This window comes from Gobio gobio (genome assembly GCF_949357685.1).
Source record: "Gobio gobio genome assembly, chromosome: 23".
NCBI classification, from domain to species: Eukaryota; Metazoa; Chordata; class Actinopteri; order Cypriniformes; family Gobionidae; genus Gobio; species Gobio gobio.
In genome coordinates this window covers 14,878,738-14,898,377 of record NC_137119.1, presented here as the reverse complement: position 1 = coordinate 14,898,377, position 19,640 = coordinate 14,878,738, and the positions used below count along the sequence as shown (strand labels likewise).

The window sequence follows — 19,640 nt, the reverse complement described above, 5'->3', positions numbered from 1 at the left end:
TTAAATACCTGCATGTAATTACATCTGTAATTCATTTCTGTAATTACATTTATAATTACACTGTTGACACTTCCCTTACACCTAACCCTACCCTTAAACGTACCCATACCACCACACCTGTCCCTAACATTACCCGTATCCCACCTCAATAGCAGAAAAGGGTTTTGCAACAATATGAGCACAATAAGTACATTGTACTTATTTTTTGATGTAAGTACATAATAGTTAAGGCCACCTAATATAAAGCAAAACCCATCCTTGAGTCATAACTATATACATTAGCTATGTCCATCCATCATCAATTGAAAGTCCATGCAATCAAAATGTCCACACATCAAAAATACAAAAAGACATTGTAAAAGTAATCCATATGAATCAAGCGGTTTAAGAAAAGTCTCCTGGAGACTTTCCCCATGCTGGCTTGTCAAGTGAGAACAAACCTCATTGGATTAAACCGCTTGATTCATGTGGATGTCTTTTTGTACTTTTAATGTGTGAAAGTTTTGCCTGTGTGGACTTTCAATGGATTAACAAACAAATGAGAGAATGTTAAAAATATCTTAATTTGTGTTCCAAAAATAAAATTATGGGCTTGGAACGTCATGACATAAAGTAAATTGTTTAATTTAGAATTTTAATTCATAGGTGATCTAACCCTTAAATACCTGTGTTAGTTAAATACCTTATTCCACAATACATATATCTACATATATCTACTGTAGCTGATCATAATTTATATTTCAATTGAACAGTTGTTGAAAGTCAAACTATTGAAAAAAAAAATATGCTTTTTGAGTTAGGAGGAGACTTTTACAAGCATTAAAGCACTTTTACAAACAAACTTATAACATTGAATGACAAAATCTATGCCATCTCCCTTGAGCAGACATTGACAAAGGACATACAAATCTATGGCAGAGGTTCTCTGTTACTAGAGTAAATAAATCATGCTGTATGTCTCCCATCTAATCAACACAAAAAACAACATTTCAAAAATAACTAGGCCCAATATCAGCCTGGTTATAACGTCATTAGACTATAAGATCCCCTTTCAGTTTAATCAATCATCTAGGTTTCTGTCCAACAATGTGACATCAATTTCCCATTTAAAAAAAGACTTCACATGTATTCCGCTTAGTGTTGTAACAGATTTGGATGCAGTGTCTTACCTCAGTGTAGTCAAAGTCTGAGAGTGGAGCTATACTTTTGATGTACTCTGCTCTAGGCTGATTGGATGGGTTGGCGATTGACACAGGGGGTGTTAAGGTGCTCATGGCAGATATTATCGTCTGGAAAATAGAAATAGAGATGTAAAAGCAAACCAAACTAATCAGCTAGACAAAACTGCTGGAAACAAAACAAAGGCATTAAATTGGACGCAATTTTTATTCCCAAAAATTACTTACCACAATGGCGTCCTTAACATTTTTCCGGATATCCAAAATTTTTTGCTTCTTTTCTCTGAGCAAAAGAGGAAGAACATAGGAAGAAACTGTCATTAAAGAATGTATGACAAAGGGCTAATCTCAAAATTAGAAGTGTCGTAATAATTCTCCATAAATTAGGAATATGACTGTAATATTACTCAAAGGTGGGCCTTATCAAAGGCCAAACTGTGATTATAAGCAGTCATAGGCCACAACAGAGCACATTCTGCACACAGTGACCTCATCCTGATAGTAAACATTAAAACAGCACATAACTCTTAATCAATCCAGTTATTATCTAACTATTGTATTTGTCATGAGATAAAGCCCAACGATAGGCTACTGTCTAGGTAAACAGATAAAAAAAATTTGATCCAAAAATGCTGCATGCGCCAAAAATTGTTGTCTGTACGTTGGCCAAAAAAATTATGCTGAAAAATGCTGCACACACATAGCTATAGTATCCCAAAATGCTGTATAGGTGGGCGCTCAAATTTGAGACTCTGAAATGTTGCATGCGTTTATGATGACCAAAAATAAGGCCCAAAAATGCTGCACACGCCTATGATGCTCAAAAATGCTGTCTAGGTAGGCAGCTCACTAGGTTAAGCGACAGCCATAAAAACGCACCGGACGCAGAGGCGTACATCTGAAGCCCGTCAATATTCTAACACCCTCAACATACATGGATGCCGCATCCGTAATAATAAACACAGTAAAGGCCCAATGTCAGTAAATAACGCTAAATAATCACACACTCACTCTGCGTTAAAGCCGTTGACGTGCAGGATCCGCATCTGTTTGACTATAGTGCTCTTCCCGGATTCTCCAGCGCCTTAAAATCATAGAGAAAAGTCATGAGATGATATATAGCCTATATGAGTATTTCCAGGGCCATGAAGAAATTATCCATCCATCCATGATGATGATGATGATGATGATGATGATGAAGATATGTCCATAGCTATGATCAGATGATGCTGACACATATCTATTTGTTATTAATGTATCAGTTATAGATTCCTACCTTACCTAATAAGAGCAGGCGATGTGTGGCTTTATACGCCTGTCTCTCTTTCTGTAACTGTTTCTCGATCTTTTTATTCGCCTCTCGTTGCGCCTTCTCGTCGATGCGCTGATCTTCTGTCTTGCTATTGCCCAAACATCCCATGTTCAAAAGCCTCTTACTCCTCAAACACACAATAAATAATAATAATATCTCAGATATCTCCTATGATTTAAAACGTGTCAGGCTGATAAATAGAGCGAGAAATCCTAGCACCACGGAAAAAGGTTTCGCTTTGACCCCTTCACACACCCGAGCGACAGATTCAGTCGGATCTCCTCGATATATTCATGATCAATGTTTGTAAAATCAGACATGAAGCGACTGAAGCTCAGATCATCTCTCTCTCTCTCTCTCTCTCTCTCTCTCTCTCTCTCTCTCTCTCTCTCTCTCTCTCTCTCTCTCTCTCTCTCTCTCTCTCTCTCTCTCTCTCTCTCTCTCCTCCCTCCCTCTCTCTCTTTCCTCTCGCTATTTTGCTGTAATGTGTCTGTGTTTGTGTGTCTTTAACTCAGCACTGCCTCCCCCTGCACTTACAGGAAGTGACCCTCCACACTCAACCTGCTGATCCTAGGCCAGTCTCTCATATCCCCACTACATCACAACATTTTAAGCTTATGCAATCATTCATCATTAAAGGCGTCATTGAGGTGAGTTTTTTACAGAATCCTCTTCGCCAGCTACACGACATAAAACATTACAAAAATGGCATAACCATTCAGTTTCTACTATTCATTTCTTTCTAGATTACTGATGTTTCCAAAAACAAAATCAACGTGTTTTTCATTATTTTCTCAACAACATTACAAAAACTGTACACATACTGTATATGGTGGAAACAATGTTAACTGTAACACTTTTACTCTAGTGCACATTTCTCAGGGCAGATGTCAATTTCTGTATTGGAAAAAAAGGTATTGAACCATTGTTTTCCACAGTTATTGCTCAGGAAGAAGATACAGTTAATCTAAAACATGCTGAGCGTGATAGCAGGGCTTGCTGTCACACTATATGGGTTATTGTTAAGTTGTTACTACTATATTGGTAAGTTGTCAGTACCAGAACCTGCCATTAAGCAACAGTTATGCAAAACAAAATGGAAAAGGCAACATACAACTACTAACATACAAAAAACTAATTATTATTTTGGCCAAAAGAAATTGTAATAAAACAATAATACATTGTATTAAATTAAAACATAAATCATGTGACATCTTGCCCCAATCTGTTATTTATATTTAAAAAAAATCCTTTGAGAACATTATTAATTATACATTTCACTGTAGTCTTAATGTATGCCAGGGTGGTATTTTGTGTTTACATGTTTATCCAACAGCCAACTAAAATATGATACTGAAGTTTATATTTCAAGGAAGTAATTCACCAACAATATTACAATAGAAGACTGTTTTGAACTCACTGTCTAAAGCCACAGTCTATGGCAGGCTAACTATCAGGCTAACTAAGCCTGAGTTGTTGCAGTGTTAGAGTTCCTCTAACACTGACTGACAGGAACACAACAATATTACTACTGACTCTCTCTCTCGCATACCATTATTTGTTTGTTTTTTTAACCACTATCAGCCCAAAAATAAATATACTGTATATAGTAAATCAACTTAAATAATAAATCAAATATATAGGCTACAATGATAAATTGCACAATATAGACCTAAGTGTTTAATTATATTGTATAATATCAAATGTTTATGTATAACCTAAATGTTTTCTTTTCTTACTGACTGTTTGAATGTATTACGTCCAAGATTTAATCAGATTGTTTTAATTATATGAATACATGTCTCTCTAGTTGTGTCTATGGCAGCTGTAGTACCTTTTATGGTTATTAGTAGACCCATAAACTATATATGCTGTTTGCCATGGTGGATTAATTTGATCCATGATCGACCTTTTAGGGCTGGGTCAAATTAGTATTATTGCGTGAACTTAAATTGTCCCTTATGGAACCGCTTTTACCCCGACTGATTTGTTAGGTTAATTTAAGTTAGATTTTGTAATCCCCAATTTTCTTAACACACTTTATGGAACAGGCCTCAGAAGATAGTCTGTGTTGATGATACCAAAGATAAAGTTTCAACGTTCCAAAACCCACATTATTTATGTCTGAAAAATGACAATTATAAATATAGCTAAAAATAGAGACAGCTGCATATTGGGCAAATTGTGATGTCACAATAAAAATGAGGCTAGTAAGAAAGTGAAATTGAATAAATTAACTTTTTGATGGCAATTTTATCCACCCCCGGGGAATTAGTCAAATATAAAAAGTGCTGAAGCACATGGATGTAATGAAACATTTAAGTGGCAAAGTACCTTCTTAATCACCCAAACTAATGCATGTTTACTGTTTGTTAATGCCATCAAATGCGAGCACATACATTGTGATATTCTGAATGTTTGGAGGACGATTCTTATCACAACAGGATACACAGACGTGAACACTAGCTAGAACAATGGAAAGATTTTTAAATGTAAAATGTATGAAAATTAGATGCAAAATTCATCTTAAAGAGTTCCAAGGCCAGTTAATGCAAATTATGGGTACTGACACTACTAAATATGATTCGAGACTCGTGTGCAGAATGGAAACTCTGGCTTTACTGATAAAGAGCCTGAGTCTCCCCCTGGTGGACATTAGTCATGGCAGAATTTGCAATTAATTGATCTCTTTTTTATTATAGTGCATTATTCTCAATTGTTTTTGTTATTTGAACTATATATATGGAGTCATTCTAGGTTTATGGATGTTTTGTTTGAAAACATTTATGTATATAAATTATTTCTCACACTTTTGTGGGTGGTCATGTCTCTATGAGGGAGTATGGGCGTTTCCTGGGTCTAGGTGATTATAAGCAGAGGCAGACAGTACTTAAGTACTTTTCTTTCCAAGTAATTTTATTTTTCAAGTATATGTACTTTATCAGTGTTCTTCTTTGGAAAACTTTTAATTCACAACCTTCCAAAACATAATATTGTACTTTTTACTACACTATGTTTCATATTGAATATCATTTAATACTTAATTACATACAAAATGTAGTATTGTATACTTTTACTCAAGTAAAAGTAACTAAAATTTTACTTGAGTACAAGTAAGAAAGTACTATATTTTTTTATGTAATTAAGTATTCAAGGTAAAAAAACAACAACTTTTATTTATGAAATGTAGTGCAGTAAAAAGTATGACATTATAAATTATGCTTTGGAATGTAATGAATTAAAAGTTTTCCAAAGAAAAACACTGATCAAATATATACTTGAAAAATGTACTGGAGTAGAAAGTAAAAATACTTAAGTACTGTCCGCCTCTGATTATAAGGTTCAAATCGTTCCATTATTCCAAATAAATAATTATGATACATAAATAAATGTAAAGAGATTCACAAAAATTAAACAAATTCACAAAAAAATGAAATGAGATTACAAATAGGTGTAGCAATGTCCACTGGATGCGAGTGTAAATGAACCCAAGAGCAGTTTATTAATCAAAACGTGAACAAATACAAAACATACCAAACTAAAACATGACTTAAACCAGAGTAGACTTTAACAGACTGAACTTAAACATAACATGACTTGACAACTCCACAAACAATGGGTTACACGGACAATACTAGTCAAAGACGCATGGCAAACATGAGGGCTTAAATACACAGAGGCCGTTTCTCAATATGCATTCTTGTCTGTACTTGTGTTCTCATGGAATCGTGAAACGTCATCACGCACAGCCCAAGTACTGTTCCAAATTGTTCCAATTAGGGATATACATTGCAGCATCTTGTGATAACGATATATATCATGATATTTAAATAATAAGTTAAAGTTTAATATAATACGTTTATTATTTATGATGATAATCATTATAAAGCCCCATTTCCACCGAAATTTCCACAGGCTTGACTAGTTCCAATTCAAAGTTCACATCTATCCAAAGACAGTTCATATCCCAGGATGTGTCCTTGGTCCGCTCCTTTTATCGAGGATGCATCGAGAGGTGACTTGTGTGGACTTTAGACAGACCGGTATCCCAGAATGCATCTTGCACCAACCAGCAAGCTTCAATAGCGGATGAGAAACCCAGCGTAATTTAAAAATACTACTGTTAATGTGTCACAAAATGTAGATATTTTCAGGTGAGAGTGTAGTTTTTCAAAGCTCAAATCTGTGGTTTATTTATAAAGAGAGTGAAAATTGTATCTGGCATTTTCGGAGTTGGGAGATCCAGTCGATCAGTAGGTGCTCAGTGCTCATTAACCCTGCAGAGAGCAGCCTTTCCTCGGCTAGTCCTTCTGATGTTTGCCGCTGGCTCTGATGTCTCTGTAGTGGTTAAACATGAGATATAATTTGTCTTGTGTAGATCTAACGGGCGATCTTTGGTCTCATTAATCTATAATTTGTTTTGGCTGAGGGCAAAGTGAAGTTTCATAACTTAATTTTTTTAGGCTATTTAAAGGGGAGATGAATTGAGAAATCAATTTTCCTTTGAGCCTTTGTTATATAAAAGTTAATCGTGATATAAAAATATCCTGTAAGTTTCAGAGCTGAAAACGTCCTTGTTAGTCAAAGAAAAGCTTTTATAGACACCAGGCCCAGAAAACGAGAGCTCTCACAATATGTCGACCATTGACGTAATAGGACGCAGAAGCACCGCCTCATGCCCACCCACCGACTTGTGGAGCTAAACGGGTCACTACCGAGCAATAAACATGACGGTTCCAGCTCATGTGCGTAAGACATTGCGCGTTTGTTCACTTAACTTCACCGCGGAATCGATTATAAACAAGATAGAGGTCGAGACTGGATTTACAGACATATTGAGATTAAAACACAATGCTGTGCCTTCTATATTGGATCCGATAGGAACAGTGCAACACACTTATGTGAGTAAAACATGTTTTTTATACGTGTTAGTATTGCATTGTTACAGATCGTTTGATATCTATTGATTACATACCTTAGCACGCTGTCACAGGCCGGAGAAGGTGTTATTGGTTCATTCGTGATCAGACTCGGACTTGTAACGCCAGCTCGCAAAGCCAAAAGTCCCGGGGCTATGTGTTTTTCATACGGGCTATCACCGGCCTGCAGTGAAATAACATTCCTTTCTTGCGTGCGTGTGTGTGTGTGTATACGGTTCGCGGTTATATTCACTGATGATCGGGTGAAATGATACAGAAATAACATTCCAATCAATCGCAGGTGGATGAGAGATAAATCATTGTGTTTGTTTGATAAAGATATTTTTCGAACCCTGTGAACGTTTCTCCAGACGCTTTCAAAACAATTCCTCACGTGTACTGACAGGGGAGCGGAAACTCATTAAATATGCAATACTTATCCAATCCTAGCCGTGGGCATTTACTTCCAAGTCTTCAGTGCGACAAGCCCATAAAAACCGACCGTTTTTTAGAGAGCCTAAAAACCAAGGCAGAAAATAGCCTATTAATATTCATTATGATGTTTCTGAATGTAAAAACCACGCAAACGTCATGAGTTCCCTTTCAAGGGAACTAAAGCTGCGTCACCGCTTTGGGAACGCCTCTGCGTGATTGCGTCGTGAAGCTCGTATATAATCAGTCCAATAGAGAGACGGAACGTCATGGGCTGGTGACGTCATAGACCCGGAACTATAAAGCGTACCGGCAAACACACGCCTTCAGCTTCTGTTGTCTTCAACAAGCTCGCTATGTAACATTGTCCATGTCAGCTCTATGTTTGTGTCTGGGTTCAGACTTTTTGTTTTGTTTTCATATAACAAGTTTGCAACACATACTGACACATAAAAGAGAGACACTATGGCGAGTACGAACAGCAGTACAGAAAGTGTGTTCCTCCCTGCTGTAGCTACATTATGAGTGGGGATACACACTTGATGTGCTCTATTTGTTTGGTAGCAGCACGCTCAGTCGGCTCTCGAGGGGGCCGGTTGTGAGCATTGTGATCCCGGCTGCGGCGGCGGCTTGTGTCGCGGGGCTCGCGTATGGTCCTGTTGCGTATGGTCCTCGCGTATGGTCGCGATGCTGCAGTTATCTAGCTCTAACAGTAAAATAGGAGGTTGATATCTGTGGTATCAATGCAGGTGGATGTGAAGACTCACCACTTCAATCCCTTGCAAGAGAGGAGTTGGAGGTGGTGAATAAGCAGTTAAATATTATGGTATACATTCATTATATCTTATATGTATATATTTATAATCAGGAGCGCGCCTCAGTTAAAGCAGGCTTATGAGCGCTTTCTTTGTGCCTACTATTCAGCCTCCATAGCGGGGCTTGCCGTCTCTCTCTAATCTCCACACCGAGGTGTCGAGATTATCGGAGCGGTCCATGTCTAAGTAAATTTCCAGCCCCCACATCTGTGTATAGAATAATATTACGGGTCTGATGAAACATGGTTATGGTTCAGTGCGGTTGGAGGAGACCCTTGCGAGCCATCTCTCTCCCGATTCGGCATCGGCCATTAAGCCCCGACTTTGCCGACCAAGCCATTAAGAGCATCTTCTGCATTTATATTACTTAATTTACTGCATATACGGTTTGTAAGCAGTCCTGGAGGGCAAAGCGTAGTCGGCAGCGAGTCAGGCTGCCGCATGCCTGCTCACTATGGCTTTGTGCATGCTAAGCTGACCTGCTGGAAGACCTGGGTGCGTAACGCCAGGTCTCATCTGTTGTGGTGCGGGAGCAGCAGACACCAAGTACGAGCTCCTCACACCGGGCGCAGCGAAACAGAGCGTCGCCACCCGTACTCCCCTTCAAGAGGGTGGGGTGGTGGGTGGTGCCCTCAGGCGCAGCTTCCCAAGACTAAGACGGTTCTGAGGGCCGTCATTATTTCAAGGAAGGCTGTGTCCAAGAAGCCCTGACGCCAGTGGGCCCAGGGCTGTAAAGACCCCCCCCCCCCCCCCCAAAGGCAGGCGGAGCTCACCTCAGCATACGGTGCCCGTCTGCTTTCGGTGCCTTCACAGGGTCAATCCACCAACCCCGCCCGAGGGTGTGGAGAGCCCTCGCGGCTCGCGCCCTCCGAGGAGGAAGGTGGCGCTGTCGAGTCAGTTGTTCCCTGCCGGTCAGCCGTTTCAGGGCGCTGCACTCGCGGTGCAGAGTACATCAGAGGTCTCGAGAGGCTGGTACGCTTACTAGATTTCTGTCAGAGTGGGAGAATCTGCCAGATATATCTTAGTGGGTCCTACAGATTATAAATTTGTTGGCTCTGGTTATGTCTCGTGCCAAAGAAGGATGGAGGGCTGCGCCCTAATCTAGATCTGTTTGTTCTATATATTAGGATGCTTACACTCATACATCGTGTCTCAATCAGGTCCGAGGGCTGGTTTGTCACGATATATCTGCTTATATCATGTGTCTATCCTTCCGCAGCACAGGAAGTACCTGAGGTTCGCTTTCAGGAGAGAAGCGCACCAATTTCGGGTGCTTCCCTTCAGTCTTGCACTTTCACCCTGCATGTTCACGAAGTGAGTGGACGCGTCGTTAGTCTCCTTGTGTATGCAGGGGATCCGCTTTCTCAATTTTTCGGCGACTGGCACTGTCAGCTCGCCTGACGGTTCGACATTGAGATATCGTTCTCACGCATTTTTGAGGTTAGGGCTGAGGCTCTCATCCAAGAAGAGCGTTCTTTCTCCAGTTCAGAGAATAACGTATTTAAAGGGGTGAAGCTGGACCAGCCGCTCACTGGCAACAGTTCAGAGACTGTTGGGTCTGATGGCAGCAGCGTCCAGTGCTGTGGCCTGTTGTACATGAGACTGTTACAGTGGTGGCTCAAGGCCAAGGGTTTTCCCCAAGGGGAAACCTTTTCGCATGATCAAGGCTATGCGGCGGGGTCTCCACACCTTGGTCATGTGGAAGGATCCTTGGTTTCTGGCCCAGGGCCCATTACTGGGGACACCGTGTCAGCGAGTATCTCTGATCACGGATGCCTCCCTTACAGGCTGGCGGGCGACCATGAGTGGTCGCTCAGCGCAGGGCTTATGGCAGGCAGGACCGGGGTTTCCCAGAGGGGAAGTCCTTTTCGTGTGATCAAGGCTATGCGGCAGGGTCTCCGCACCTTGGTCATGTGGAAGGATCCTTGGTTCCTGGCCCAAGGCCCGTTACTGGGGGCACCATGTCAGCGAGTATCTCTGACCACGGATGCCTCCCTTACGGGTTGGGGGGCGACCATGAGTGGTTGCTCGGCCTAGGGCTTATGGCAGGAAAACCATCATTCGTGGCACATAAATTGCCTTGTTTCATCCTATTTCAGAAGCTGAAGGCGTGTGTTTGCCGGTATGCTTTATAGTTCCAGGTCTATGACGTCACCCGACCATGACGTTCTGTCTCTCTATTGGACTGATTACATACGTGCTTCACGACGCAATCACGCAGAGGCGTTCCCAAAGCGGTGACGCAGTGTCTCGTTCCCTATTCAGGGAACTAAGGTTACAGTCGTAACCGAGACGTTAACCTCAGACAACAGTATAAAAAAATAAAAAAGCCAGTTCATGAGACCTTTAACTTTACCATTGTAGCCTACTAGCGCTGACTTTGTTTGACTGAATTGTTTGCTTTATTTGTTGTATAGCTTCTTATACCTTTTACTTATACTTTTATAATGGCTATTATTGATCACAAAAAAATGACTTTTAACAAAAAGAGACTGGGTTGCAGGGGCGATTCTAGGATTTTCATTTTAGGGGGGCTCAGTCCTCAGTGAGGGTATGAAAAAAAATGGTAACACTTTAGTTTAGGGTCCAATTCTCACTATTAGTTAGTAGCTTATTAGTATGCATATTAGGATAGTGGTTTATTATTACTTATAAAGCAACTATTAATGCCTTATTCTGCATGACTATAGTGTACATCCCTTAATCATACAATGTAGGCAGATTTCACTGAGATCCCAAATGCGAGGTAGTTAGGGGGGTTCGATTTCCATGATCTACATATGTGCATTTTAAGATATTCTGACCCATACGGAAATGTAATATATGACATATATGTCCCTATATCGCAAATGACGCCGTCATATATGCTAAATATAAGACAATATATTGCTATCACATATATACATATCTCTAGATATGTTGATATAAGTTTATAACATGTATACATTTTCCATATTAAATTAGTATATTGGCATATATTAATACGATATATATGACTATTGTTTATATAATATTGTATGTTATGACCATATATGTCACCGATATGTTTAATTTATATATGCCCATTTATTTAAACAACATATATACATTTTATATGCCTATGGTTCTCTTACGAGAGGTTCTCTCGTATTGCGTAAGTTTCCTTACGCATCGGGAAAGTATTCTTTCTTCGAGATTTCTGAAAAACCCAAAATTATCCTTAATTTTGTAACATTGTCAACGCAGTGCGGCAGCCTGGCAGACCATAGCAGGCTATTCCATAGCAGATGTCGACCCTGCGGGCTCGACTCAATCAGTTCGATGACGACATCCCTCCAGTCCCTGCTAAGCCGCGCAGAAAGAAGCGCCTAACCACCACACGCGCTGTCACACAGCCACTCTTAACCGGTCATGTTCCACGCGTAAGAGTTGTGCCCGCTCAAACGCGCTCACACATTTTCGTGAACATTATGCCTCAGGCGCTACGCGCCGCGCCACACACCATTTGTTCTCCGCCCAGGGTGGCCGGAACGATGAGTGTAGGGCCACACACAAGCCACTCCCCGCTCGAAGCGGCAGAGATACAGTGTGTAGGGCGGCCAGCCATCGCGAGCGATCGGCTGGCCCACAGCACAGAGAGCGCGCGCACTGCGCCCGCCCCTCCTATACAGGCCGTCAAACCCGCGAAGCGCGGCGTTTCGAGCCCGGAGGCCGTTCTATCCCGTGTGGCACACGCGAGAGCGTGGGAAGCCATTCCAGGTGTATCAGAATGGGTGCTGAAAACAGTGAAGCACGGCTACACTCTGCAGTTCACTCGCCGCCCTCCGCGCTTCTGTGCGCGTACGGAGACGAGAGTGAGCGAGGAAGTAGCACATCTACTTCGAGCAGAGATAGCCACGCTGCTGTGCAAAGGGGCTATAGAACCGGTTCCCCATTCTATGAGCGAGTCAGGCTTTTACAGCCGGTATTTTCTCGTGCCAAAAAGGGATGGGTCGCTCAGACCGATTCTGGATCTGAGGCGTCTGAACAAAGCTCTTATGAGAAGATCGTTCAAGATGCTCACGACCAAGCAGATCCTCGCGCATATTCGCCCGAGAGACTGGCTAATCTCCCTAGATTTGAAAGATGCATATTTTCAAATCAAGATAACACCGCGTCACAGGCCATTCTTACGATTCGCCTTCGACGGCCAGGCTTATCAATACACCGTCCTTCCGTTCGGCCTGTTACTAGCACCCCGTACATTTACGAAGTGCATGGACGCGGCCCTCGCTCCCCTGAGAAGTCGAGGGATGCGAGTATTGAACTATCTGGACGATTGGCTCATCCTGGCGCAGTCAGAGGCCGAGCTCCTCGCCCACAGGGCAATGCTGCTCAGCCATCTGGACAGCCTGGGGCTCACGGTCAATTGGACCAAGAGCTCATTAGTGCCCACGCAATCAACCTTATTTCTGGGTTTGAATCTGGACACTGTGGCAATGTCAGCCCGCCTGTCACCCCAACGCGCGCGCCAAGTTCGGCGCATGGCTGCGTACTTCCGGCCGGGCAAAATCGCACCTCTCAAGCTCTTTCAGAGGATGCTGGGACGTATGGCCTCAGCTGCAGCTGTGCTCCAGCTGGGCTTAATGCGCATGCGCCCGCTGCAATGCTGGTTAAACGCCCGAGTGCCTCACAGAGCCTGGGCGTCCGGAGGCTTCAGGATCAGAGTGACTCAGGGCTGCGTTTCAGCCCTAGAGCCCTGGTTAGTAGCCGACTGGTACCAGCGGGGAGTCAGTCAAGTCAAGTCAACTTTATTTATATAGCGCTTTTAACAATGTAGATTGTTTCAAAGCAGCTTTACAGTGTTAAACAGGAAAATAATGCAGCATAATTTTATTCAGCTGTATAGCCATTCTGGAAAAATTTCAAGTATCATACAGTGACAGTGTGGGCTTTAGATCAATAATTTGATCAGTAATTTAGTTTAAATGGTTAATTTAGTTTATTATTTAGATGTATTTCGATGTTTAGTTGAAAAATTTTGTGTCCCCAACTGAGCACGCCAAGCCAGAGGCAACAGTGACGATGGGAGCCATCTCACACCGCAAGGTCATCTCGACGGACGCCTCCACCTCGGGTTGGGGCGCCGTTTTCGAGGGCAGATCGGCCTCGGGAGAAAAGCTCCTACACATAAACTGTTTGGAGATGATAGCGGTAGAGAACGCGCTCAAGCAGTTTCTCCCGCTTATACGAGGACACCACGTGTTGGTCAGGTCGGACAATACCACAGTGGTGTCCTACGTGAACCGGCAGGGCGGTGTCAGGTCCAGGTGTCTGGGCAATCTGACAGAATGCCTGCTCGTGTGGGCACACAGCTCGCTGCGCTCGCTGAGAGCTGCGCACGTACCGGGCCACCTCAATGTGGGCCCGGACAAGCTGTCCAGGGGCCTCATTCTCCCAGGAGAATGGTCCCTGCACCCTCAGACAGTCCAGCTGGTATGGCGCCTATTCGGCAGAGCGGAGCTCGACCTCTTTGCAACAAAAGAGAACGCCCGCTGCCCGAGGTTTCTGTCCAAAAGCGAGGATGCGCTGTCCCAACCTTGGCCCAGCCTCCCGCTGCATGCTTTCCCGCCGATTTCCCTATTGCCCCAGGTCATAGCGAAAATCAGGGAGACGCGCCGCCCGGTGCTCCTTATAGCGCAGCGCTGGGAGAACCAGATTTGGTACCCAGAGCTGGTGAAGCTGTCGCACTCACCCCCCTGGCCAGTTCCGCTGAGAGCAGACCTCCTCTCTCAAGCAGGAGGGTCAGTTTGGCATCCCCATCCAGAGCGATGGTCTCTGCATGTATGGGTGACCAACGGATACCCGTTGACCTGCCCGAAGGGGTTATGAACACGATTTCACACTCTAGAGCCCCCTCGACGAGGCGGTTATATAGTTGTAAGTGGGTGTTCACTGAGTGGTGTGTTTCCAAGGGATTGGACCCACAGCAATGTGGGGTCCAGTGGGTGCTCTCCTTCTTCCAGGAGCTTTTGGAACTGGGCAGGTCCCCTTCCACGCTCAAAGTGTATGTGGCGGCTATAGCAGCGTTCGCTCAGACGACGCTAGGTAGCACGCTAGGAAGGAACGAGCTCATCATCCGTTTCCTCAGAGGAGCCAGACGGATGAATCCCCCGCGGCCCCCATCGGTTCCTATATGGGATCTGGCCTTGGTCCTAGAGGCCCTTAAGGCTCATCCCTTTGAACCGCTCGAGACTGTGGAACCAAGGTTCCTTTCGCTAAAAACCGCGTTCCTGATAGCTCTGGCGTCAGTAAAACGCGTGGGGGATCTACACGCGCTCTCAGTGAGCCCGACGTGTATGGAGTTCGGCCCGAATGACTCCAAGGTCATTCTTAGGCCGAGGCATGGTTATGTCCCCAAAGCGATAGGCACTCCCTTCAGGGCGCAGATTGTCTCCCTCTCGGCTCTGCCAGCATCCGATGAGGGGGACGGTGGCAATGTCCTCTGCCCTGTCAGGGCATTGAGGGTTTACGTCACACGCTCCGCCGCCTTCAGGCGCTCTGAGCAGCTATTTGTTTCGTTTGGAGGGCGCACTAAAGGTCTCGCCTCCTCGAAACAGACCCTGTCCAGGTGGATAGTGGACGCGATTGCAGCAGCTTACGCTTCCAAACACCTGCAGTGCCCGCTAGGTGTCAGAGCACAATCCACTAGAGGCATGGCCTCTTCGTGGGCTTGGGCCAGAGGGATTTCCATCCACGATATCTGTATGGCGGCAGGCTGGTTCTCCCCGTCTACGTTCGTGTGATTTTACAATCTGGAAGTTCCTGCCTTACAGGCGAAAGTGTTATCAGTTCAATAGGGCTGTTGGTTCTGCCCAGTGATTCTGCGCAGACATAGCTCACATACTGGTAGTAAGTTCGGTACTAGGCTTATGTGAATTTGAAGGAGACCGGCGGTGCCGTTCCCTCATTTACGAGACAAGCTGTTGTGAGTTTGAAGGTGACCGGCGGTGCCGTTACCTCACTCATATAACAAGATATTGTGAATTTGAAGGCGACTGGCGTTGCCGTTCCCTCATTCATGAGACAAGGTGTGGCGAATTTGAAGGAGACCGGCAGGTGCCGTTCCCTCATTCATGGGACAGGGTGTTGTAACCACCCGTTGTAACCACCCGTCAGTTCGAATGAAGTGTCGGTATATGTGGTGGCCCGTTTTCCTTACCGGCCACCCTGCCCGAGCAGTGTTATGGTCCCCGGTTCCCTGGGATACATATGCTGTACGCGAGGCGCGCACGGCGTTGACAATGTGTTCCCGATGCGTAAGGAAACTTACGCAATACGAGAGAACCTCTCGTAAGAGAACGATACTCGGTTACTTAACGTAACCTCGGTTCTCTCTAGAAGAGGGAACGAGTATTGCGTTCCTTTGCCGTGCGCCCCGCGGGCTTTTACGCTTCAGAACTACGAAAACCGAATACGCAGCCCGTGAGCCCCGCTTATATACACGTGGCCACGCCCCACCTGTAGGCAAATGAAGCCAGGTGGGCGCGAAGCGCCCTCATTGGTCGCCACGTCACGCGGGCTCACCGATAGGCTGCTGCAGTTGCCAGCAGAGCAGCCAATAGCACGCTGGAATAGCCTGCTATGGTCTGCCAGGCTGCCGCACTGCGTTGACAATGTTACAAAATTAAGGATAATTTTGGGTTTTTCAGAAATCTCGAAGAAAGAATACTTTCCCGATGCGTAAGGAAACTTACGCAATACTCGTTCCCTCTTCTAGAGAGAACCGAGGTTACGTTAAGTAACAGAGTATCGTTCTTACTAATGACCAAGCCTTAAGAACACTGCAATAGAATGAGGGAAGACTTTTTATGTCTCCTGTTTCTCATTTAATCCAAAACAGATTTTTACATAGTCCCAAATTCAATTCAATTGTCAATTCAATTGAATGTCATCAGCATAACAGTGGAAATTAATTCCATGTTTTCTTATAATATTACCAAGTGGCAGCATATATATAGAGAATAGCAGAGGGCCTAACACGGATCCTTGCGGCACCCCATAGTCTACTGACGTCATCTTTGATTTTTCCCCATTTAGACAGACAAAATGGTAGCGGTCTGATAAGTACGATCTAAACCAGTTTAATGCCTGTCCCTGAACACCAGTATAATTTTGAAGTCGATCTAAGAGTAGTTTATGATCTATGGGATCAAACGCAGCACTAAGATCGAGTAGAACTAGTATTGAGATACAGCCTTGGTCAGAAGCTAGAAGTAAATCATTTGTGATTTTAACGAGTGCAGTTTCTGTGCTATGATGCGGCCTGAATCCTGATTGAAATTTTTCATAGATATCATTTTCTTGCAAGAAAGCGCACAATTGAGCGGACACAACTTTTTCTAGTATTTTAGACATGAATGGAAGATTTGAAATTGGTCTGTAATTTGCTAGGTTATTATGATCTAATTGTGGCTTCTTAATGAGAGGTTTTATGACTGCCAACTTGAATATTCTTGGAACATGACCTAAAGATAAAGATGAGTTAATAATATTGAGAAGAGGCTCTTCCACTACAGGTAACAATTCTTTCAGTAGTTTAGTGGGTATTGGATCTAATAAACATGTTGTTGGTTTAGATGCAATGATAAGTTTATTTAGCTCTTCCTGTCCTATAGTTGTAAAGCGGTGTAGTAGTTCTTGACGGGCGATAGTTGCGGTTGAATCATAAGACATCATTAAAGATTGTACATTTACAATTTTGTTTCTGATGCTTTCTATTTTCTCAGTGAAGAAATTCATAAAATCATTACTACTAAACTGTAACGGAATATTTTGCTCAGGCGATGTTTGTTTATTTGTTAGTCTAGCCACGGTGTTAAATAAAAACCTTGGGTTATTTTGATTATTTTCTATTATTTTGCGGAGATGCTCAGCCCTGGCTGCTTTTAGGGCCTTTTTATAACGTGACATACTATCTTTCCACGCGATTCTAAAGACCTCTAAATTTGTTTGTTTCCATTTACGCTCTAAGTTACGAGTTTCTCTCTTGATAACATGTGTAGCACTGTTGTACCATGGTGCTTTAGGTTTCTCTCTAACCTTTTTTAATCTAATTGGTGCAACAATTTCTAATGTGCTAGATAAAATCGTGCTCATACTGCTAGCCATTTCCTCTAGTTCATCTGTTTGTTTGGGTTCACTGAGCAGCTGAGCCAGATCAGGTAAGCTATTTGAGAATCTATCTATAGTGGTTGGAAGGATTGTTCTGCCTGGTCGATAACGTGGCGCAACATGACAGATTTCAGCAGTACGCAGTATGCAAGTTACCATGTAATGGTCAGTGACATCATCACTTTGCGGTATAATATCTATGTCGGTTGGGTTGGTTCCATGTGATATAATTAAATCTAGTGTGTGATTAAGACGATGAGTGGGACCAGTGACGTTTTGCTTAACCCCAAAGGAGTTTAATAGATCTGTAAATGCAGCCCCTAATGCATCATTTGTGTTATCTACGTGTATGTTAAAATCTCCAACAATTAATGCTTTATCGACGTTGACCAATAGATCTGAGAGAAAGTCTGCAAACTCTTTTAGGAAATCAGCATAGGGCCCTGGAGGTCTATACACAGTAGCAGAGGCTAGAGATAATACGGATTTCTTTCTTACATTTAAGAGCGTAACATTTAGCACTAGTACTTCAAACGAATTAAACCTGTGACCTGTTTTATGAGTAACATTAAGAATATCTCTATAGATTGTTGCAACACCCCCGCCACGACCAATCAGACGGGGCTCATGCTTATAACAGTATCCTGGCGGAGTAGACTCATTTAGACCGAAATAATCATTTGGCTTAAGCCAGGTTTCAGTAAGGCAAAGTACATCAAAACTATTATCTGTGACCAATTCATTTACAATAACCGCCTTAGGTGTGAGCGATCTAATGTTTAGAAGACCTAGTTTTAGAAATTGTTTTTGTTCACTAATATTGAGATTTTCTGGTTTAATCACAATTAGATTTTTCCTAGATCCTACAGTAGATTTAATGTTTGACCTCACTAAACGAGGAATAGACACAGTTTCTATATAATGTTCTACACAGTTATGTTCAGACACAGTTTCTATATAATGTTCTACACAGTTATGTTCAGACACAGTTTCTATATAATGTTCTACACAGTTATGTTCAGACACAGTTTCTATATAATGTTCTACACAGTTATGTTCAGACACAGTTTCTATACAATGTTCTACATTGGTACTTATGTCAATTAAGTTTGGACAGCATTGTTTTTGTTCACTAATATTGAGTTCCCTTTCAGTCGGTCACTACGACGTACGTCGGTAATAACCGACGAATTGGGATCACTTCAGAGAGCCCCTATCAGCTTCGAGAACTTAAGAACAGGCCAATGAACAATTGGCGTGCGAGATTTGCATCTCGCGCTCCGCCCCGCGCCGCGGGTATAAACAGGAAGCGAGAGCATCGCACTGACGTCATTCACTTCGGAGCCTAACCGGCGTTTGAAGTCTACAGACTGCTTCCTGATTATTCAGCGAAGAACTCTACAAGAATACAGAGAAGAGGAATCGTATGTGTTGGTGTGACAGCGCTTTCCAGCGGGACCGCGAACTCAAAGCTGCAAGTGAAACAACTGCTGTTATCACAGCAAACCTGTTGGTTTCGGTGGGCGTTTCCCAAATTGAGTGCAAACACAGGCTGCACTATTCCCTGTGTGTTGCCGCGGTTTCCCTGGGTGCTTCAGCACTCTCTTAAAAGAGCGTTTCCTCACAAAAAGAGCAACACGGGTGTGACACTGCGTCTTTTTCAAGATGTCATTCCACCCGTGCGTTTCTGGATGCGGTCGTTCCCTCTCGCCTGCTGACGGCCACACTCACTGCATCACGTGCCTGGGCTTACAGCACGCTGAGGCAGCGTTTGTGAATAGCTCGTGTTCTCACTGCGGGAACATGACTATTGCGGTGCTTAGGTCAAGACTCACCTACCTTCGGGAAGGCG

General features: G+C 43.3%; 2 protein-coding genes across 2 annotated transcripts in view; one reads left to right on the top strand and one right to left on the bottom strand.

The window, feature by feature from the left end:
- The window catches only part of gnal (guanine nucleotide binding protein (G protein), alpha activating activity polypeptide, olfactory type), a 152,530-nt gene extending 149,524 nt beyond the window's left edge, over positions 1-3,006 (bottom strand). The window contains exons 1-4 of the mRNA XM_079806637.1: positions 2,460-3,006; positions 2,190-2,262; positions 1,407-1,461; positions 1,170-1,289 (exon numbers count right to left, since the gene is read on the bottom strand). Of these exons, the coding sequence (XP_079662763.1) occupies positions 1,170-1,289; positions 1,407-1,461; positions 2,190-2,262; positions 2,460-2,598 (387 nt within the window). The 5' untranslated portion in view covers positions 2,599-3,006. The remainder of the gene's footprint in view (positions 1-1,169; positions 1,290-1,406; positions 1,462-2,189; positions 2,263-2,459) is intronic.
- elovl2 (ELOVL fatty acid elongase 2) overlaps positions 1-19,640 on the top strand; it is a 312,772-nt gene that overhangs the window by 225,098 nt on the left and 68,034 nt on the right. The window lies entirely within an intron of this gene.